Raw genomic sequence first — 22604 nt, 5'->3', positions numbered from 1 at the left:
ATCACTCTGTAACCTCCCCAGCGCTTAGAACAGTGCTTTGCACATAGTAAGCGCTTAATAAATGCCATCATTATTATTATTATTATCATGGGTTCTAATCCCGGCTCTGCCACTTGCCTGCTGTATGATTTTGGGCAATAATAATAATAATAATGATGGCATTTATTAAGGGCTTACTATGAGCAAAGCACTGTACTGAGTGCTGCAGTAATAATAATAATAATGGCATTTGTTAAGCACTTACTATGTACAAAGCACTGTTCTAAGTGCTGGGGGGGATACAAGTCACTTCACTTCTCCGGGCCTCAGTTCCCTCATCTGGAAAATGGGGATTAAGACTGTAAGCCCCCCGTGGGATAACCAGGTCACTTTGTAACCTCCCCAGCACTTAGAACAGTGCTTTGCACATAGTAAGTGCTTAATAAATGCCATCATTATTATTATGGGTTCTAATCCCGGCTCTGCCACTTGCCCACTGTATGACTTTGGGCAATAATAATAATGATGGCATTTATTAAGCACTTACTATGTGCAAAGCACTGTACTGAGTGCTGCAGTAATAATAATAATAATAATGGCATTTGTTAAGCACTTACTATGTGCAAAGCACTGTTCTAAGTGCTGGGGGGGGGGGGGATACAAGTCACTTCACTTCTCTGGGCCTGTTCCCTCATCTGTAAAATGGGGATTAAAACTGTGTGTCCCATCCCGATTTGCTTGTATCCACCCCAGTGCTTAGTACAGTGCCTGGAACTTAGTAAGCACTTAATAAATCTCACAATGATTAATTCTTATTAATCTCTACCTCCTCAGGAACAGCAACTCCCTCCCTGGCTTCCCCATGAAGGTCGACGTCCACTCTCTGATGCACATGGATGCCAACATCCGCTATTCTGTCACCAAAACCACCTCCCTGCTCCTCAACGCCATCCCTGCGTGAGCCCTCTGCCAACCCCCTCATCTCCCGCTCTACCATTCTGTCTCTCGCTGTCTCTGTCTCTGCCCCTTTCCCCTTCCCATCTGCCTCTCTTAACCGTGAGACACATTAGAGAAGCAGTGTGGCTCAGTGGAAAGAGCCCGGGCTTTGGAGTCAGAGGTCATGGGTTCAAATCCCTGCTCTGCCAATTGTCAGCTGTGTGACTTTGGGCAAGTCACTTAACTTCTCTGTGCTTCAGTTGCCTCATCTGTAAAATGGGGATTAAAACTGTGAGCCCTCCATGGGACAATCTGATCACCTTGTAACATCCCCAGTGCTTAGAACAGTGCTTTGCACATAGTAAGCACTTAATAAATGCCATTATTATTATTATTATTAACCCCTTTGTCCCAGTCCCATACAGGGTTCAGAATCTAAGGAGGACTGAGACCAGATCATGAATTCCCATTTTACAGATGAGGAATATATATGTATATATGTTTGTACATATTTATTACTCTATCTATTTATTTTACTTGTACATAGCTATTCTATTTATTTTATTTTGTTAGTATGTTTGGTTTTGTTCTCTGTCTCCCCCTTTTAGACTGTGAACCCACTGTTGGGTAGGGACTGTCTCTATATGTTGCCAATTTGTACTTCCCAAGCGCTTAGTACAGTGCTCTGCACATAGTAAGCGCTCAATAAATACGATTGATGATGATGATGAAATGGAGGCACAGGGATTAATAAGAAGAATACCCGTAGTTGCGGTATTTGTTAAGTACTTACTTGGTGCCACACACTGTACTGAGTGCTGAAGTAATAATAATAATAATGACATTTGTTAAGCACTTACTGTGTGCAAAGCACTGTTCTAAGTGCTGGGGGGGATGCAAGGTGATCAGGTTGTCCCACACGGGGCTCACAGTCTAAATCCCCATTTTACAGATGAGGTAACTGGGGCTCAGAGAAGTGAAGTGACTTGCCCAAGGTCACACAGCTGACATGTGGTGGAGGCGGGATTCGAACCCACAACCTCTAACCCCAAAGCCCATGCTCTTTCCACTGAGCCACGCTGCAGTAGATATGAGATCATCAGGTCCCATGTGGGGCTCACAGTCTAAGTGGGAGGGAGAACGGATATTGAATTCCCATTCTGCAGGTGAGGAAACCAAGGCACAAGGAAGTCAAGTGACTTGACCAAGGTCACACAGCAAGCCGGGATTAGAATTTGGGTCTCCGCCGTCCAGGCCCTTGTGCCTTCCTTCAAGTCACGCACCTTGCCACGCTTGGGGAATGTCTTCTCCCTGCTTTGCATCACCCTCCCTTTACAATTGGCTGCATCAGCTGCTGCTCACCTGACCCCCACTTTGGCCCCCTCCCCAACCCAGGGATCCTGCCCTTTCTCTCCTTCTCACACCACCCCCGCCAGGCTAAGAGATATTCATTCATTGAATCGTATTTATTGAGCGCTTACTGTGTGCAGAGCACTGTACTAAGTGCTTGGAAAGTACAAGTCGGCAACATATAGAGACGGTCCCTACCCAACAACGGGCTCACAGTCTAGAAGGGGGAGACAGACAACAAAACGAAACACGTAGACAGGTGTCAAGTCGTCAGGACAAATAGAATAAAGCTAAATGCACATCATTAACAAAATAAATAGAAGAGTAAATATGTACAAGTAAAATGAATAGTGATAAATCTGTACAAACATATATACATGTGCTGTGGGGAGGGGAAGGAGGTGGGGTGAGGGGGGTGGGGAGGAGGAGAGAAAAAGGGGGCTCAGTCTGGGAAGGCCTCTTGGAGGAGGTGAGCTCTCAGTAGGGATTTGAAGGGAGGAAGAGAGCTAGCTTGGCGGATGGGCGGAGGGAGGGCATTCCGGGCCAGGGGGAGGACGTGGGTTGGGGGTCGACGGCGGGACAGGCCAGAACAAGGTACAATGAGGAGGTTAGCGGCAGAGGAGCGGAGGGTGCGGGCTGGGCTGGAGAAAGACAGAAGGGAGGTGAGGTAGGAGGGGGGCGAGGTGATGGACAGCCTTGAAGCCGAGAGTGAGGAGCCTTTGCTTGATGCAAAAGTATATAGTATATACTGATATAGTAGAAGAGGTATTTATTGAGCACCCACTGAGGGCAATGCACTGTACTAAGCGCTGGGGAAGTACAAAACAAAGAAGTGTGATGGATTCCTTGCCCAGAAAGATCTTACACTCTAAAGGTGGGGCCTGGGGAAGGGCTGGACCCAGATGTACAATTAGTTATGGAAGCAAACGGGGTGTTCTTGGGGCTCCCCGAGAACTCACCTTCCCATCCTCCCAATCCTGTCTCCCTTCTTCCTCCCCTCAGCCTCGACCACCTCCACTCCCATCCTCCCGGCGGGCTTGCTCCTCTCTCCCGTCTTCCTCCCCAAGACTCAACCCCCTCTCCTCCCTCCTCCTCCATCCCTGTACCGACCTCCCCACTATTCCCCCCCACAGGTCCCTGGGCATGAAGCTAAGGGGGCTACTGGACCGAAAGGGGTCGTGGAAGAAGCTGGACGATGTGCGGAAAATCTTCCTGTGCCACAAGACTAGCACGTCAGGTATGGGAGGATCGGGGCTGGAAAGGGCGTGAATGTGTGTCTGTGCACAAGTTTGTCTGTGTGATTCTGTGTTTGTCTGTCTGTACCCATGTTTTTGTCTATGCGTGTGGTCCGTGCGTCTGTGTGCATACGTGTCTCTGTGTTTCTGTTTATGAGTGTGTCCGCATGTGCATGTGTGTGTATGTCCACGTGTATGCGTGTGTGTTTTCTCACCTTCACCATCCCAAACCAACCAGCTCCCAGGTTCAGGCCCACCCACTGCCCCCGTCCACCCCCTCTGCCCCCCGGTTTTCAGCGGACGGGGTCCGTCTGACATCTTCCCTTCCATCTCCACCAGCCCAGCCAGCCCAGGTTGACCTTCTGCCTCTGGCCACCTGAGCTGGAGCCAGAGAGGATGTGGGGAGAGGAGTGGGGAAGGAAAATGGGGAGACTGAGGCACAGGACCCAGGCGCCCAGCCCTCTCCTCTCCCCAGAGCTCTTGCTGGAGCGGGGGATGGAAGCTCACCTCCTGTCAGTCTGGGGGAGGGCCTGCCCGGCACAGAGGCAGGGGGATGGTTGGCATGACCCCAGCCGGGCTTCTGGTTCCCCCGGCCCCTTGTCCCCGTCCCCAGAGTTTGTGGCGGAGCACTGGCGGGAGGACTGGTTCTTTGGGTACCAGTACCTCAATGGGGTGAACCCTGTGATGCTGCGGAGGTGCTGCCGGCTCCCCGAGAATTTCCCCGTCACCTCGGACATGGTGGCCCCGGTGCTGGGGCCCGGGCGCCGCCTGCATGAAGAGATGGAGGTGAGAGAGGGCGGGGGGGGGGGGCGGAGGGGACCTGGGGAATTGGGAGGGGGGCTGGAGGGGCAGAGGGAGCCAGGGCAGGTGTGGCAGCCCCTGGGTACCTCCCACTGACAGCTCGCCAAGTATAACCCGCAAGGGTCATGTGCCAATCTTGGGGTCAAGCTGAGCAATAACACTTGTATCATGGCTGTGGGCAGGTCATCCGTGGGTGGAGGTCAGGAGGGTGTGGGTGGGTGGGTGGTCTACGGAGTGGGGCAAGTTGGGGAAGATGGTCTGTGGGGTGGGTGCAGGCGGGAGGCTCGATGTGGGCAGGGAATGTGTCCATTTATTGTTGTGTTGTCCTCTCCCAAGCACTTAATACAGTGCTCTGCACATAGTCGGCACTCAATAAATACAACTGTTTGACTGATTGACTGACTGACTGACTGTGGGTGGATGGGCTGCAGGGTGGGTGGAGGTGAGTGGTCTGAGGCCCAGGCAATACATATACTAGCGTGCAGCTCTCTCAGTTTAGGGCTAGAGATTGAGGATGGGGCTGGAGATGGCCATGGAGTTGGGGTTGGGGTTTGCATCAGGGCTGGTTAGGTTTGGGTCGTTTGGAATTGGCTTTGTTGGCATTTTGGAATTAAGAGTCGGGGTAAGGGATTAGTTTTTCAGGTCAGGATGACACATTGATGTCGGGGTGGGATTAAGCATTACAATTTAGCCTGGGGTTGGGTTGCAAGTTGAGGAATATTTATTGTTCTATTGTCATTCATTCATTCATTCAATTGTATTTATTGAGCGCTTACTATGTGCAGAGCACTGTATTAAGCGCTTGGGAATATTGTCCTCTCCACAGTAAGTGCTCAACAAGTATGATTGAATGAATGAATGAATGAATGAATGGGGCGGTGAGAAAGAACGGGGGACTCCCTTCTTCAGAAATCTCCGTGGAGGAAGAGGGGACCACCCACGCTCCCACCGCCATCGCTCTGTGGGGGTGACAAGGGACCTATAGTCAGCTCCCACCTACCTCCCCGGGGAACCCTGGCTTCTCTGATTTCCCCATACCTTCCTCACCAAGGTATGGGATAAACGCCTGTGTCATTCTGCATCATTTTTAATAAGTAACAACCATCAGATAGCTCCCTGATGAGTAGGTCTTGGGTCATTAAATCCAGATCCTTATCTTTGAGGCCCTGAAGGGGGAGACGGATGGGGTGCCGGCATCCAGAGAGAGACAGAGGGAGGGGAAACTGAGGCTGAGGAGGGAGACAGGGAGCTGGGGTGGGGGGGGAGGAAATGGTGGGGTGAGGGAAGGTGAAATCAGGGCCAATGTCTCCCATCAGGGGGGCCGGGTGTTCCTGGCGGATTACCAGATCCTGGAGGAGGCCCCGGTCAACTGGCTCAATGGCGTCTGCCAACACGTGGCCGCCCCTCTGTGCTTGCTGTGGCTCAGCCCCTCGGGCAACTTGTTGCCCCTCGCTATCCAGGTAACCACGGGTGGGAACGGACGGGGATGGGCCAGCGTCGGGGGCGAGGGCGGACACGGCCAGAAGTCCCGGAGGTTCCCCCTGTCAGGGGCCGAACCGAGAGAAGCATGGCCTTGTGGCTAGAGCCCGGGCCTGGAGTCACAAGGATCTGGGTTCTAATCCCAGCTCCGTCACCTGTCAGCTGGGTGACCTTGGGCAAATCAATTCCCTTCTCTGAGCCTCAGTTGCCTCATCTGTAAAGTGGGGATTGACTGGGAGCCCCACTGGGGACATGGATTGTGTCCTACCTGATTACCTTGTATCTACCCCAGAGTTTAGGACAATTCTTGGCACATAATAATAATAATAATAATGGCATTTATTTAGCGCTTACTATGTGCAAAGCACTGTTCTAAGCGCTGGGGAGGTTACAAGGTGATCAGGTTGCCCCACGGGGGGCTCACAGTCTTAAATCCCCATTTTACAGATGAGGTAACTGTTCCTCAGAGAAGAGAAGTTAAGTGATTTGCCCAAAGTAGTAAGCACTTAATCTGTAAAAAGAGGATTCAGACTGTGAACCCTCTGTGGGACAGGGACTGTGTCCAAACCGATTATTCTATATCTGCCCAGCATCTAGAACAGTGCCTGGCACCTAGTAAGCGCTTAACAAATAACACAATAAATACCACAATCATCACCATCATCAATTAGCCAGCGAACGGAAGAGGAACAGAACAGGATCGAAACAAAATCTCGTGATGGACCAAATAAAATAAACGAATCTACCCCGGCACTTAGAACAGTGCCTGGCACACAGTAAGCGCTTCACAAATACCATAAAAGTGCTTAGTACAATGCTCTGCAGATAGTAAGCACTCAGTAAATACCATCGGTTGAATGAATGAATGATTGGTCAGCTCTCTGGAAGATACTTTGACAAGTATTATTCTATTTATTTACTTGTTTTACTTGTACATATCTATTTATTTTATTTTGTTAGTATGTTTGGTTTTGTTCTCTGTCTCCCCCTTTTAGACTGTGAGCCCACTGTTGGGTAGGGACTGTGTCTATATGTTGCCAACTTGGACTTCCCAAGCGCTTAGTACAGTGCTCTGCACGCAGTAAGCACTCAATAAATACGATTGATTGATTGATTGATTGATTGATTGATAAAAAAGAGAACCCTGTTTCTCTGCCTCTGTTTCCCTCGCTGTCCTCCAGCTGACCCTCCTCTCCCTCGCCCCTGTCCCCAGCTCAGCCAGACCCCCGGGCCGGACAGCCCCATCTTCCTGCCCAGCGACTCCGAGTGGGACTGGCTCACGGCCAAGACGTGGGTGCGCAACTCGGAGTTTCTCATCCACGAAAACAACACCCACTTCTTGTGCACCCACCTGCTGGCCGAGGCCTTCTCCCTCGCCACCCTGCGCCATCTTCCCCTCTGCCACCCGCTCTACAAGGTTCGGTCTGGGGGGCGGATGGAGGGTCGGGGATTGGGTTCAGGGTAGGAGATTGGGTCAAGGGATCATTTGGATTGGTGTTGAGAAGCAGTGTGGCCTAGTGGGAAGAGCACAGGCCTGGGAGCCCAAAGGACCTGCGTTCTAATCCTCGCTCCGCCACTCATCTGCTTGGGCAAGTCACTTCGCTTTTCCGGGCCTCAGTTCCCTCATCTGTAAAATGGGGATTAAGCCCGTGAGCCCCACTTGGGACAGGGACTGCGCCCAGTGTGATAAACCTGTATCTTCCCCAGCGCTTAAAACAGGGCTTGGTACATAGTAAGCACTTACCAAACACCATCAATCAATCAATCGTATTTATTGAGCGCTTACTGTGTGCAGAGCACTGTACTAAGCGCTTGGGAAGTACAAGTTGGCAACATATAGAGATAGTCCCTACCCAACAGGGGGCTCATAGTCTAAAATAATCATTATTATTATTACTGTGTTAGATGTGGGGTTGGGTTGAGTTGAGTTAGGAGTACGATGGATTGATTGATTGATTGATTGAGTAGGGTTGGGGGTGATGGAAGGAGAGGATGTTGGGGTAGGATTAGATTAGAATTGGGGTTTGGAGAGTCAGCAGGAAGCATGATGGTGGGCAATATTTGAGTTTCAAGACTGTATTTTCCCAGTATCATGGCATTACGAATGTGAAAGAGGAAGAGGCAGTCAAGTGCCCCAGGTGTTTCTGGGAAATGAGACATGTCTGTTGGGAGCTTCTCCTCCTCTCAGGGCGTGTATTTTTGGACGGGATCAGCTCTGGACAGAACCTTTGGGGCTCTAATGGGTTCCATAATCTCCAAGACAAACATCTGAATTGCTCCCATGGGAGATCCACTCTGGGTTAATGTCCTGTTGGGATTGGGTTAGGGTTGAGTTGGTTGTTGTCTTGGACCTTCTCCAGCCCAGCCCGCACCCTCCGCTCCTCTGCCGCAAATCTCCTCACCGTACCTCGTTCTCGCCTGTCCCGCCATCGACCCCCGGCCCACGTCATCCCCCGGGCCTGGAATGCCCTCCCTCTGCCCATCTGCCAAGCTAGCTCTCTTCCTCCCTTCAAGGCCCTACTGAGAGCTCACCTCCTCCAGGAGGCCTTCCCAGACTGAGCCCCTTCCTTCCTCTCCCCCTCGTCATCCCCCCATCTTACCTCCTTCCCTTCCCCACAGCACCTGTATATATGTATATATGTTTGTACATAGTTATTACTCTATTTATTTATTTATTTATTTTACTTGTACATATCTATTCTATTTATTTTATTTTGTTAGTTTGGTTTTGTTCACTGTCTCCCCGTCTCTATATGTTTCCAACTTGTACTTCCCAAGCGCTTAGTACGGTGCTCTGCACACAGTAAGCGCTCAATAAATACGATTGATTGATTGATTGATTGGGGATGGGGTTAGAGATAGGGCGGGATTGGAGGGTAGGTATGCAGTTGAGGTGGGAGATAGAGATGGCCCCGAGGTTGGGGTTTAGGTTTGCTGTGGGTCTCAGGGGTGTCCCGAGCTTCCCGGGGGGCCTAACAGAAATCAGGCAGAAGCTGGAAAAATTAGCATCCTGGGAGTCAGAAGGTCATGGGTTCTCATCCCGGCTCCACCACTTGTCTGCTGTGTGACCTTGGGCAAGTCACTTCACTTCTCTGGGCCTCAGTTACCACATCTGTACAATGGGGATCATGACCACGATCCCTATGTGGGACAGGGACTGTGTCCTACCTGATTACCTTGTATCTACCCCAGAGCTTAGGACAATGCTTGGCACATAGTAAGCACTTAATAGTTCCCTTATATGTAAAAAGAGGATTAAGACTGTGAGCCCTCTGTGGGACGGGGACTGTGTCCAACCCGATTATTCTATATCTGCCCAGAACCTAGAAGAGTGCCTGGCACATAGTAAGCACTTAACAAATAACACAATAAATAACACAGTCATCACCATCATCAATTAGCCAGCGAACTGAAGAGGAACAGAACAGGATTGAAACAAAATCTTGTGATGAACCAAATAAAATAAACGAATACACCAGACCTCTAGACTGTAAGCTCATTATGGGCAGGAAACGTGTCTACCAACTCTGTTAAAGTGTTCTCTCCCAAGCGTTTAGTACAGTAAGTGCTCCACCAATACCGTTGATTGGTTGTTGGACGGAGTGCCAAGAAGACAACAGGCAGGGACCAAAAGAAATCAGTAAGCGCTCAATAAATACACTCGATTCATTTTCCTCTGTCTCCCCTCAGCTCCTGATTCCGCACACCCGCTACACCCTTCAGGTCAACACCATCGCCCGGGCTACCCTCCTCAACCCGGAGGGGCTAGTGGATAAGGTATGGACGCCCACCCCTTCTCCCTCTCCATCCGGGTTCGATAGACGGAGGAGGGAGGAGGAGGTCGAAGAAGCCCAAGTTTTTCTCAGGGCTCTTCTCCCTTTGCGGAGAGGGGAGGCAGGGGGTCAGAAGTCATAAGGAGTAGCACGAGACAGTGGGAAGGGAGGAGGAATTCTGGGAGTCCCGGGAGCCTCCTCTTTTGGAGGTCTCTCGGCCTGGGAGAAATGGGTGGAAGGGGGAGAAGTGATTCAACAGCGTGGGTGATTCATGGTTTCCAGACGACGTCCATTGGAAGAGCGGGCCTTCTGTATCTGATGAGGACAGGCCTCCAGAGACTGCGCTACTCCACCCTCTGCCTCCCAGACAGTCTCCAGGAACGCGGTGTTCTCTCCCTCCCCAACTACTATTACCGGGACGATGGCATGAAGATCTGGGAAGCCATAGAATGGTAGCCGAAGGGGAGCGGCGGGAGCCAGGAAACTTAGACTCCCACACACTCTCCGAGCCTCTCCGGATCCTCTTTTAAAAGCAAACATAATCACTGTGGTATTCGTTAAGCACTTACCATGTGCCGAGCTTTGGGATAGATGCAAGACAAGGGAAGTGGCGTGGCCGCATGGATAGACCCGATCCTGGGAGTCAAAAGGACCTGAATTTTAGTCCTGGCTCCGCCCCTTGTCTGCTGTGTTGACCTTGGGCAAGGCGCTTCACTTCTCTGGGCCTCAGTTACGTCATCTGTAAAATGGGGATGAAGAGTGTGAGCCCTGTTTGGGACAGGGACTGTGTCCAACTTGATTTCCTTGTAGCTAACCCAGGGCTTAGAACAGTGACTGTCATATAGTAAGCACTTAACAAATACCATAAAAAAAAGAGACAGTCAAGTTAGGTGCAATCCCTGTTCCTCTTGGGGCTCACAGTCTAAGTAGAAAGGAGAACAGGCGTTGAATTCCCATTTTTACAGATGAGGAAACTGAGGCCCAGAGAAGTGAAGTGACTTGCCCAAGGCCACACAGCAGGCAAGTGGCAGAACTGGGATGGGAACTCAGGTCCTCTGAGACCCAGGCCTGGACTCTTTCCACTAGGCCACACTGCTTCTCGACATTCCAGGGCAACATTTGAGGGCTTAACAGAAATCGGGCATCAGCTGAAAAGAAAAGGCCAGTAGGTTGAAAAGAAATAAGCGCGGGCCGAAATGAGATCATGTACTAGACCAAAAAGAAATCAGGTAGAGAGCCCCAAAGACATCAGGCAGAGAGTCAAGAAGAAATCAGTACGCTGATTCGAGCCAAGAAGAGATCAGGCAGTAAGCTGAGAAGGGATAAAGACGGTCCACGTCGGTGGCTAAGTAGAACTGAGGCGGCAGTCAGGCTGAAAAGAAATGAGGCAGCTGTGAATCTAAAAGAAATCAGGCAATGTGCCAGATAAACAATCAGGTGTTGACCAAGCAAACTATGGTGTCAGGTAGAGAAGAAATCAGGCAGCGCACAGGCAGAGGGTCTAAAAGTCGAGTTGTCTGTCTGATGTCTGATATATTGGGGTTTGGGGGAGCTGGAAGCTGTGGGGATGGGCAGGACACATTCCCTGCCCACAGTGAGCTCACAGTCTAAAGGAAACTCCCAGAGGCCCCTGGGGCCAGAGATGTTTCCATCCCTCTGAGGAGTTGGCAACAGACAAATCCTGGTTGGGCTTTGCTAAGAGAGCGAGGAGGCCGGGGTTTGGCGGGCTGGGAGGGGATGGGGTAGGACCGTGGGGCAGAGGGGTGGGGATCCCATGGCCACATCCCTCTGAGTCCCCAACTTTTGCCCCCTCCAGCTTCGTCTCCAACATTGTCTCCTACTACTATCCCAGTGACACCTCGGTTCAGCGGGACTCTGAGCTGCAGGCCTGGGTGTGGGAAATCTTCACTCAGGCCTTCCTGGGCCGGGAGAGCTCAGGTATTGAAACCCCTTCCCCTCCCCGAGACTCCTCTCCGACCCTCCCGCTGCCCTCTGAGGGCATCTGAACTTGGGTCTGTTGGGTGGGGTGGGGTGAGGATGTCTAAAACTGGGATATTGGGATAGGGCAGAAGGCAATCGGGCAAAAGAAAACCAAATGAAATTCCAACCCCAAACCCTACTCCCAAACCGCCACTTCATTCCTAACCCACCGACCGATCAACCGTATTTACTGAGAGCCTACTGTGTGCAGAGCCTTGTACTAAATGCTTGGGTGAGTCCAACAAAATTAATAGGCATGATCCCTCCCCTCAAGGAACTTACACAGATGCTGAAATCAAACATCCCTACTTTAACTCTACCCTATCCCACTAGATTATAAAGTCCTCAAGGGCAGGGGTCGCGTCTACCAACTTTATCATCCTCTCCCGAGTGCATAGTACAGTGCTCTGCACACAGTAAGCATTCAATAGGTACCACGGATTGTCCTAACCCTATCCCCTGACCTAAACTCTGTATAGAACTCCCATCTCTGACCCTAACCCCAACCCTAATCCCATTTTTACCTAATACAGGGATTTTACCTAATCCCTAACCCTTATTATAACTCCAAATCTAATTTTATCCCCATGTGCAATTTCCCACTACCATCTACCCAAAATCTAATCCCATCTGCAGCCATAATGTGTTCAATAAATTCTACTGATTGATTAGTTGATTGATTCCCCACCCCTGCCCCAACCCTAAGAGGACCTCTATCTCTCACCCCTAGCTCTAATCTAAATCCTAAATCCTAACACTAAATCCTAATCTTTAGCCCGATGCCATTAGCGTAGCCTAGTGGAAGGAGCCCGGGCCTGGGAATCAGAGGGCCTGGGTTCTAATTCTCGCTCTGCCACTTGTCTGCTGTGTGACCTTGGGGAAATCACTTCACTTCTTTGTGCCTCATTTACCTCATCTGTAAAATGGGGATTAAGGCTGTGAACCCCATATGGGACATGAACTGTGTCCAACCTGATTATCTCAGATCTACTGCAGCACTTAATATAGTGCCTGGCACACAGTAAGTACTTAATACTATTTAAAAAACCCCCCACCCCCAACCCTATTGCCAATCCCAATTCCACTCTTCAATGCCAACCGCCCTCACCGTGAATCCCATCCTTCACTCCTCTCTCCTCACCCCAATTTCCTGGGTGGCTCCACCATTTGTCTGCTATGTAACCTTGGGCAAGTCACTTCACTTCTCTGTGCCTCATTTACCTCATCTGTAAAATGGGGTTATAGTAATGATGGCTTTTATTAAGTGCTTACTATGTGCAAAGCACTGTTCCAAGCGCTTACGAGGTTACAAGGTGATCAAGTTGTCCCACGGGGGGCTCACAGTCTTAATCCCCATTTTACAGATGAGGTAACTGAGGCACAGAGAATAATAATGATGGCATTTATTAAGCGCTTACTATGTGCAAAGCACTGTTGTAAGCGCTGGGGTAGATACAAAGTAATCAAGTTGTCCCACATGGGGCTCACAGACTTAATCCCCATTTTACAGATAAGGTAACTGAGGCACAGAGAAGTTAAGTGACTTGCCCAAAGTCACACAGCTGACAAGTGGCGGGGCAGGGATTTGAACCCATGACCTCTGACTCCAAAGCCCTGGCTCTTTCCACTGAGCCACGCAGAGAAGTTAAGTGACTTGCCCAAAGTCACACAGCTGACAATTGGCGGAGCCAGGATTTGAACCCATGACCTCTGACTCCAAAGCCTGTGCTCTTTCCACTGAGCCACGCTGCTTAAGACCGTGAGCCCTATGTGGCACAGGGACTGTCCAATCTGATTAATTTGTATCTACTCCAGTGCTTAGTACAGTGCCTGACACATAGTAAGCACTTAGCAAATACCATAAAAAAGCTTCCTTCTTCCACCTCTTTTCTTCATCCAGGTTTCCCCTCCTGCCTCAACACCCCCAAAGAGCTCATTAAATTCCTCACTATGATTATCTTCAACTGTTCAGTTCAGCATGCAGCCGTCAACAGTGGCCAGGTAAGAGGGTGACGGAGGAAGGTTGATCGAAGAGAGCCGCTTGAGGTGAACTCTGGGGCTTTGGGGTTGAATTTCAGATAAAAAAAAGCCGAGACCATAGAGGGGCTCAGATTGGATTGGATTTGAGCTGGGCTTAGGGGCCAGCCTGGGTTTTGGGGGTTGGGGTCAGGTAAGTTTAGGGTTGGGGTTGGGATGAAGATGCCACCGGGAATGAGTTTGGAATTTGGTTTGAGAGGTTGTGGTGAAACTAGACTTTGGTTAGGGCTGGAGGTGTAGACAGGGGTGAGGTTGGAGTTGGGACGGTGTTAGAAGTGAGTCTGGAGAGGGAGTCAAGGAGAATGCTTAGGACGGTGCCTGGCACATAGTAAGCACATAATAATAATAATAATAACTGTATTTGGTAAGCACTTACTATGTGCCAGGCACTGTACTAAGCACTGGGTACAAGGTAATTGGGTTGAACACAGTCCATATCCCCCACAGGGCTCACAATCCCCATTTTACAGATGAGGGAACTGAGGCACAGAGAAGTTAAGTGACTTGCCCAAGGTCACCCAGCAGACAAATGGCAGAGCAGGAATTTAAACCCAGGTCCTACGACTCCCAGGCCCGGAATTTTTCCACTAGTCCACGATGCTTCCCTAAGGCTTAACAAATACCTTTTTTTTAAAAAAAAAAAAAGGGGAAGCATTGAGTGGAACCCCCTAGCCTTTAAGCTCCTTGTGGGCAGGGGACGTGTCTCCAAAATCTGTTGTATTCTACTCTTCCAAGAGCTTAGTACAGTGCTCTACACATAGTAAATGCTCAATAAATATGATTCATTGATAGATTGACAGGACATACTGCTTCTCCTAAAGGCCTGTGCTCTTTCCACTAGACCACCGTGCTTCTTAAGGATCGATTTGATCCAAAGGTGATTAGTGTAAGGCTATCACCCTAGTAGCCTTGAACCATTGCGTCCTCTGAGCCCTCCCTCCCTTCAGGAACGAACCCTAGGGGCCCGAGTTCTGGCCCTGAGCTCCATCCTCCTCCTTTATCCTGCTTCCCCAGGCCGAGAAACCGGGACTGGTAAAATGTCTGTTGCCAATTTGTACTTCCCAAGCGCTTAGTACAGTGCTCTGCACATAGTAAGCGCTCAATAAATACGATTGATGATGATGATGATGTCTGTCTCACCGTTTTGGGGGAGCATTGTTGCCTAGAGGAAAGGGTCTGAACCTGGGAATCAAAGGACCTGGATTCTAGTGCCGGCACCCCCACTTGTCTGCTGTGTGACCCTGGGCAAGTCACTTCACCTCTCTGGGCCCAAGTTCCCTCATCTGTAAAATGGGGAGTAAGACTGTGAGTTCCATGTGGGACAGAGACTGCCCAACCTGACTGGCTTTTATCTGCCCCAACGCTTAGTACTGTGCCTGGCACATAGTAAGCGCTTAAGGCCACAATTAGAGAGCAGAATGGCTCAGTGGAAAGAGCCTGGTCATGCGCTCTAATCCTGGCTCCGCCACTTGTCAGCTATGTGACTTTGGGCAAGTCACTTAACTTCTCTGTGCCTCAGTTACCTCAAATGTAAAATGGGGATTAAGACTGTGAGCCCCACGTGGGACAATCTGATCATCTTGTATCCCCCCCAGCGCTCAGAACAGTGCTTTGAACATAGCAAGTGCTAAACACACACCATCATCATTATTATTATTATTAATTATTTCCTCGAGCGTAAACTGGGAATTAAGGCTGAGAGCCCCAGGTGGGACGGGGACTATGTTCAATCTATGATCTTGTATCAACCCCAGCGCTTGGTACAGAGTCTGACTCATAGGAAGTGCTTAATATCATAAAAAAAAGAAAGAAAGAGGTGAGGAGGGATTGAGGGGAGACAGAGGGAGAAACCCAGCAACACAGAGAGGGACAGAAAGAGACCAGGGGCCTTGGATGTGTTCCTCCCTTCAAGGCCCTACTGAGAGCTCACCTCCTCCAGGAGGCCTTCCCAGACTGAGCCCCTTCCTTCCTCTCCCCCTCGTCCCCCCTCCATCCCCCCATCTTACCTCCTTCCCTTCCCCACAGCACCTGTATATATGTATATATGTTTGTACATATTTATTACTCTATTTATTTATTTTTTTACCTGTACATATCTATTCTATTTATTTTACTTTGTTAGTATGTTTGGTTTTGTTCTCTGCCTCGCCCTTTTAGACTGTGAGCCCACTGTTGGGTAGGGACTGTCTCTATATGTTGCCAACTTGTACTTCCCAAGCGCTTAGTACAGTGCTCTGCACACAGGAAGCGCTCAATAAATACGATTGACTGATTGATTTTGAAGCTGATGAACTGCCTGAGAAGGTAGCAGGGAGTGAGGGGAGCATTTTCCCTCTGGGGCCCCTTGACGGATCCTGGGGGGCTAAACCGTAAGTTCACTGTGGGCAGGGAATGTGTCTGTCTATTGTTGCATTGTCCTCTCCAAGCGCTTAGTCCGGTGCTCTGCACACAGTAAGCGCTCAATAAATACGATGGACTGACTGGCTCTGGGGCGGGTGTGTGGTCTTTGCAGCACGACTTCGGGGCCTGGATGCCCAATGCCCCTTCCTCCATGAGGCAGCCCCCTCCTTGTGTCAAGGGCACCACGACTCTTCAGAGCTACTTGGACACGCTACCTGAGGTGAACATCACGTGTAACACGCTTCTGCTCTTCTGGCTGGTCAGCCAAGAGCCGAAGGATCAGGTGAGCGTCCGGGCGTTGTCAGACGACTGGGAGGAGGAAAGGAGTGGCTTTGGGACATGGGGGTTGGGGAGGGGACCTCTCCAGACTGGGGAGAATAAAAATAATAATGACACCTGCTAAGTGCTTACTAATTACCAAGCACTGCTCTAAGGACTGTGGTAGATCCACGCTCATCAGGTTGAATGTCAGGTTGAATGCAGTCCCTTAATCCCAGACTTAATCCCCATTTTACAGATGAGGGAACTGAGGCCCAGAGAAGTGAAGTGACTTTTCTGAGGTCCCACAGAAGACACGTGGCGGAGCCGGGATTAGAACCCAGGTCCGGGCTCTATCCACTAAGCCACGCTGCTTCTGGGGATGGGGTGGGGTAGCTTCAATGTAGGCTGTGTTGCGGTTATGTAGTGTGTGTGTGTTTGTGTGTGTGTAGTGTGGAGCAGCAGTATATGTTCGGTGCATGTAGAGTTGCGGTTGTTGTGGTTTGGCTGTTGCAACTGATTGGGGAGGTGATGCGGGTGAGGTTCAGATCCTTTTTGGGAGGAATTCTCGGGATTCATTCATTCAGTCGTATTTATTGAGCACTTTCTGTGTGCAAAACACTCTACTAAGCGCTTGGGAGAGGACAATATAACAATAAACAGACGCATTCCCGGACCACAATGGGTTTACATTCTAGAACCAGAGGTGGTTGTGATTGGTAGAGGTCGTGGCTCTAGCTGTGTGGTGCTAGGGGGGGTGTAGCTATGGTTGACCCCTCCCTCAACTAATCGCTGGCTCTTATGCTTGTCCCTAATGATACTAACAATAATAATAATAACTGTGGTATCTGTTAAGCGCTATGTGCCAAGCAGCGTACTAAGCACTGGGGCTGATACAAGATCATCGAGTCAGAATCAGTCCCTTACCCGAGACTTGGCTTTAATAATAATAATAATAATGATAGCATTTATTAAGTGCTTACTATGTGCAAAGCATTGTTCAAAGCGCTGGGGAGGTTACAAGATGATCAGGTTGTCCCAAGGGGGGCTCACAGTCTTAATCCCCATTTTACAGATGAGGTAACTGAGGCCCAGAGAAGTTTAGTGACTTGCCCGAAGTCACACAGCTGACAAGTGGCAGAGTTGGAATTTGAACCCATGACGTCTGACTCCAAAGCCCGGGCTCTTTCCACTGAGCCACGCTGCCACCTAAGTAAATATGTGGGGCGAGGGTGAATATCAAAGTACTTAGTAAGGATCCTGCCCTGATTTCTTCAGCTACACCCGCGATCATAGCCAAAATTCACTGGCTATGCCAGGGTTGGCAGTGCCAACCCTATCTGTAACTCGGTCCTCAACCCTGACGAGAAATATGACTCTTGAAGTTACGAGGGGGAAAGAACCAAAATTCTCTGGAAATCTGGGGATCAATCAATCAATCGATGGAATTTATTGGGTGTTTACTTTGTGCAGAGCACTATACTAAGAGCTTGGGAGAGGATAATACAACACAATTAGCAGAAGCTTCCCCTGCCAATAACGACCTTGAGAAAAAAACAAAATTCATTCATTCATTCATTCATTCATTCATTCAATCGTATTTATTGAGTGCTTACTGTGTGCAGAGCACTGTACTAAGCGCTTGGGAGGTACAAGTTGGAAGCATATAGAGACGGTCCCTACCCAACAACGAGCTCACGGTCTAGTGGGGGAGACAGACATTACTACAAATAGATAAAACAATAAATTACAGATAGAGACATAGGTGCTGTGGGGAGTCATTCATTCAATCGTATTTACTGAGCGCTTACTGTGTGCAGGGCGCTGTACTAAGCGCCTGGGAAGTCCAAGTTGGAAACATAGAGAGACGGTCCCTTTTCATCCCGGCTTTCCAGACGAGGGAACTGAGGCAGGGAGAAGTGAAGTGACTTTTCCGAGGTCACAGGGCAGAGCGTCCCCCCCAACCCCCCGCCCCTCACGGGCCCGTCATTCATTCATCCAATTGTATTTATTGAGCGCTTACTGTGTGCAGAGCACTGTACTAAGCGCTTGGGAAGTATTTCCGATACTATCTATTTTTCTTACCAGACCAACTTTTCCGTAGCCTTAAGAATGTAATCGTACATTACATACTATGAACTTAGCAAGCAAAATGGCCTTGTGTGTTCTCTGCTTGAAACCCAAGAGAGTAAATGGTCTAGTTTGCGTGCAGAAATAATTACATAACTATTTGACTTGAGTTTTATATGGGGTTACAAAAAGAGGTTCACGCCCTATGGAGCCTAGCAGGACCCTATCATTTTCTCTGGTTTTTAAGAAACAGGCAGTAAATTCCTTGTGGAGTTGAGGTGTGTCTTCATTAATTATCCGGTACAAGCAATACTGCTGTAACACACTGGCTCGGGCCCTGAGAGATGAAAAAAAAAATCCCGTCGGAAGACTTCCACCTTGGAAAGCAGTGTGGCCTAATGGAAAGAGCCCAGGCCTGGAAGTCGGAGGACCTGGGTTCTAATCTGTCTCCTGTGTTCCCCAAGTCACTTCACTTCTCTGTGCCTCAGTTCCCTCATCGGCAAAAAGGGGATTCAATCCCTGTTCTCCCTCCTACTTAGACTGCGAGCCCCATGTGGGACCTACTGATCTTGCCTCTACCTCAGCACTTAGTACAGTGCTTGGCACATAGTAAGCACTTCACAAATACCGCAATTACTATTATTATTGTGGTACTCTCCAGCGCTGGCACGTGGCAATATTAGACAGTGAGAAGCACTTGAGAAGCAACATAATAAGCCAAGCACTGTTCTAAGCACTGGGGTTGATACAAGGTAATCAGTTTGTCCCATGTGGGGCTCATGGTCTTCATCCCCATTTTACAGATGAGGGAACTGAGGCCCAGAGAAGTTAAGTGATTAGCCCAAGGTCAAACAGCAGACATGTGGCAGAGCCAGGATTAGAACCCACATCCTTCTGACATCCAGGCCTGTGCTCTAACCATTAAGCCATGCTGCTTCTCACCCACCCTAGTGCTTAATACAGTGCCTGTATTCTCCCAAGTGCTTAGTATACTGCTCTGCACACGTAAATACGATTGACTGACTGACAAGTAGTAAGTGCTAAACAAGTACGACAATTACTATTATTATTGCAAGTAATTAACATTCTCTGGGCTGGGGCATTTCTTCTATTTGGTCTATAACCCAAGCTAAGGACAGAGAAATTCCGACTTTTCAGAACCAAAGGCGCCCGTCCCATCATCCCTGGGGCCGGGCCGCCATGTCATCATCATCATCAATCGTATTTATTGAGCGCTTACTATGTGCAGAGCACTGTACTAAGCGCTTGGGAAGTACAAATTGGCAACATATAGAGACGGTCCCTACCCAACAGTGGGCTTACAGTCTAAAAGAGTGGGCTCACAGTCTAAAAGACTGTGGCCTTCAACTTGACGTAAGCGATGTAAGCTGCCAATCACCTCTCCGGGCCGGTTCTGTATTTGGGTTAGCGGGGACGGGGGTGACTTTTCTAGGTTTATGCTATGGAACAGCTGGGCCATCGGAGATATTGCGGGGAATTAATTTAAGCTTTCAGCTCCCTCTTTTCCTCTCAGCAGCTTTCCTTCCCCCCAAGCCTCACCCCCTCCACAATAGCTGATGACCTCCTTCCCTGTCCCGGCCCCTCTCACCCCACTCCAACCCCCACATCTCGGCCCTCCAAATCCCTTGGAGACCCCTCCCTCTGCTCTGCTCCTCGATCAATCGATCGATTGTATTTACCGAGCAATTACTGTGTGCAGAGCACTGTGCTGAGAGTCCAATCTAACAGAGTTCTAAGAAACGTTCCCTGTTCTGTTGTACTCTCCCAAGTGCCTAGTAATAATAATAATAATAATAATAATAATAATGGCATTTGTTAAGCGCTTACTATGTGCAAAGCACTGTTCTAAGTGCTGGGGGGGATACCAGGTGATCAGGTTGTCCCACACTGTGGGGCTCACAGTTTTAATCCCCATTTTAGAGATGAGGTAACTGAGGCACAGAGAAGTTAAGTGACTTGCCCAAAGTCACACAGCTGACAAGTACAGTGCTCTGCACACAGTAAGCACTCAATAAATACCGAATGACTGAAAGAGTAAGTTTAGAGTCTAGAGGGAGGGAACGACGTTAATATAAATAAATGAATGATGGATCTATCCACCACCATGGTGTAGTGGCTAGAGCACAGGCCTTGGAGTGAGAAGGTCATGCATTCTTATCCCGGTTCCACCACTTGTCTGCTGGGTGACCTTGGGTAAGTCACTTCACTTCTCTGGGCCTCAGTTACTAGTAATAATAATAATAATAATAATAATGGCATTTGTTAAGCGCTTACTATGTGCAAAGCACTGTTCTAAGTGCTGGGGGGGGATACAAGGTGATCAGGTTGTCCCACGTGGGGCTCACCGTTTTAATCCCCATTTTACAGATGAGGTAACTGAGGCACAGAGAAGTTGTGACTTGCCCAAAGTCACACAGCTGACAAGTACAGTGCTCTGCACACAGTAAGCACTCAATAAATACCGAATGACTGAAAGAGTGAGTTTAGAGTCTAGAGGGAGGGAACGACGTTAATATAAATAAATGAATGATGGATCCATCCACCACCATGGTGTAGTGGCTAGAGCACAGGCCTTGGAGTGAGAAGGTCATGCATTCTTATCCCGGTTCCACCACTTGTCTGCTGGGTGACCTTGGGTAAGTCACTTCACTTCTCTGGGCCTCAGTTACTTCATCCGTAAAATGGGGATTGAGACTGTGAGCCCCATATCTATTCTATTTATTTACCTATCTATTCTATTTATTTACATATCTATTCTATTTATTTATTTTATTTTGTTAGTATGTTTGGTTTTGTTCTCTGTCTCCCCCTTTTAGACTGTGAGCCCACTGTTGGGTAGGGACTGTCTCTATATGTTGTCAACTTTTACTTCCCAAGCACTTAGTACAGTGCTCTACACACAGTAAGCGCTCAATAAATACGATTGATTGATTGATTGATTGATTGACAGGGACTGTGTCCAACCTAATTTGCTTATATCCACCCCAGCACTTACTGCAGTTCCTGGCACATATTAAGTGCTTAACAGATACTACCATTATTATCGTTACGGACTTAAGGGCTGGGGGGCCAAGAGATGGGGGGAATGAAAGTAGCAAATCCAAGCAATCCAAGGGTGACACAGAAGGAAGCAGGAGAAGAGGAAAGAAGTCCTCGCTCCTCTGGCCCTGAGTTTTGGCTTCCAGCTCACTGCGAATGGCTCAGCTTCTTTCCCCTCCCCTCCCCTCCACTGCCTTTCCAGGGCGCGCCCAAGAATTCCGGATTCCTTATACATCTCGTCTTGCCAAAAGCATCCTCAGGTCCTATAGTTCTCGGAAACAATGTGGAGGAAGCATTGGGCCACTTCTAATCACTCGTCTGCTCTGTGACCTTGGGCAAGTCTCTGAGCCTCAGTTCCCTCAGCTGTAAAATCATCATCAATCGTATTTATTGAGCGCTTACTATGTGCAGAGCACTGTACTAAGCGCTTGGGGAGTACAAATTGGCAACATATAGAGACAGTCCCTACCCAACAGTGGGCTCACAGTCTAAAAAATGTAAAATGGGGATTAAGACTGTGAGCCCCATGTGGGACAGGGACTGTGTCCACCTTGATTAGCTTGTATCTACCCCAGGCTTAGAAAAGTGCTTGACAGTAAGTGGATATCAAATATCATCATTATTATTATTATTATTATAAGGCTCTGAAGCAGGGGAGAATGATTGTCTGTCAGATATGAGGATTCCCTGGGGCTCCCAACCGGCCCTTGCCCCTAGTCCCTGATCCCTGCTCTCTTCTGCAGAGACACCTGGGCCACTACCCGGACCAGCACTTCACGGAAGAGTGTCCGGGACGCAGCGTCGCGGCTTTCCAGCAGCGGCTGGCGGAGATTTCCCAGGAGATCCGTGTCCGGAACAAGACTTTGGCTCTGCCCTACGCCTACCTCGATCCGCCCCTCATTGAGAACAGCGTTTCCATATAGCATCAGCCCACCCCGGCCCCCTCCCTCGCCCCGTGTCCATGGCAGGTCGGGAAGTGGAGGATGCCAGAGGGGTCCCGGGGCTGGTGGGGATTTCTGCCAGGGGGCGAGGAAGGGGTCAACTCATCCCTCCCCAAATAAATGTGGTATTTGTTAGGCGCTTACTATGTGCCAGGCGCTGCGGTGGATACAATCAAATCGGGTTGGATGCAGTCCCTGTCCCTCACGGGGCTCACGGTCCCCACCCCCATTTTACAGATGAGGGAACTGAGGCACAGAGAAGTGAAATGGTTTGCCCACGGCCACACAGCAGATGAGTGGCGGAA

The 22604-nt window shown here is 49.4% G+C and overlaps 1 protein-coding gene across 2 annotated transcripts in view; it reads left to right on the top strand.

Annotated features, from left to right (window-relative positions):
• ALOXE3 (arachidonate lipoxygenase 3) overlaps positions 1-22306 on the top strand; it is a 31072-nt gene extending 8766 nt beyond the window's left edge. Inside the window, exons 5-15 of one of the 2 annotated variants that reach the window (XM_038768817.1) lie at positions 814-936; positions 3399-3502; positions 4114-4286; positions 5618-5761; positions 6994-7197; positions 9471-9557; positions 9836-10005; positions 11370-11491; positions 13434-13534; positions 16083-16253; positions 22102-22306. In XM_038768817.1, the coding sequence (XP_038624745.1) occupies positions 814-936; positions 3399-3502; positions 4114-4286; positions 5618-5761; positions 6994-7197; positions 9471-9557; positions 9836-10005; positions 11370-11491; positions 13434-13534; positions 16083-16253; positions 22102-22281 (1579 nt within the window). In that variant the 3' untranslated portion in view covers positions 22282-22306. The remainder of the gene's footprint in view (positions 1-813; positions 937-3398; positions 3503-4113; positions 4287-5617; positions 5762-6993; positions 7198-9470; positions 9558-9835; positions 10006-11369; positions 11492-13433; positions 13535-16082; positions 16254-22101) is intronic. The other variant, XM_038768818.1, reaches the window with a different exon arrangement.
• The last annotated feature ends 298 nt before the right edge of the window (positions 22307-22604 follow it).

This window comes from Tachyglossus aculeatus, chromosome Y4, assembly GCF_015852505.1.
Source record: "Tachyglossus aculeatus isolate mTacAcu1 chromosome Y4, mTacAcu1.pri, whole genome shotgun sequence".
NCBI classification, from domain to species: Eukaryota; Metazoa; Chordata; class Mammalia; order Monotremata; family Tachyglossidae; genus Tachyglossus; species Tachyglossus aculeatus.
The sequence above is the reverse complement of the archived record's forward strand: the minus strand, read 5'-3'. Positions and strand labels throughout refer to the sequence as shown.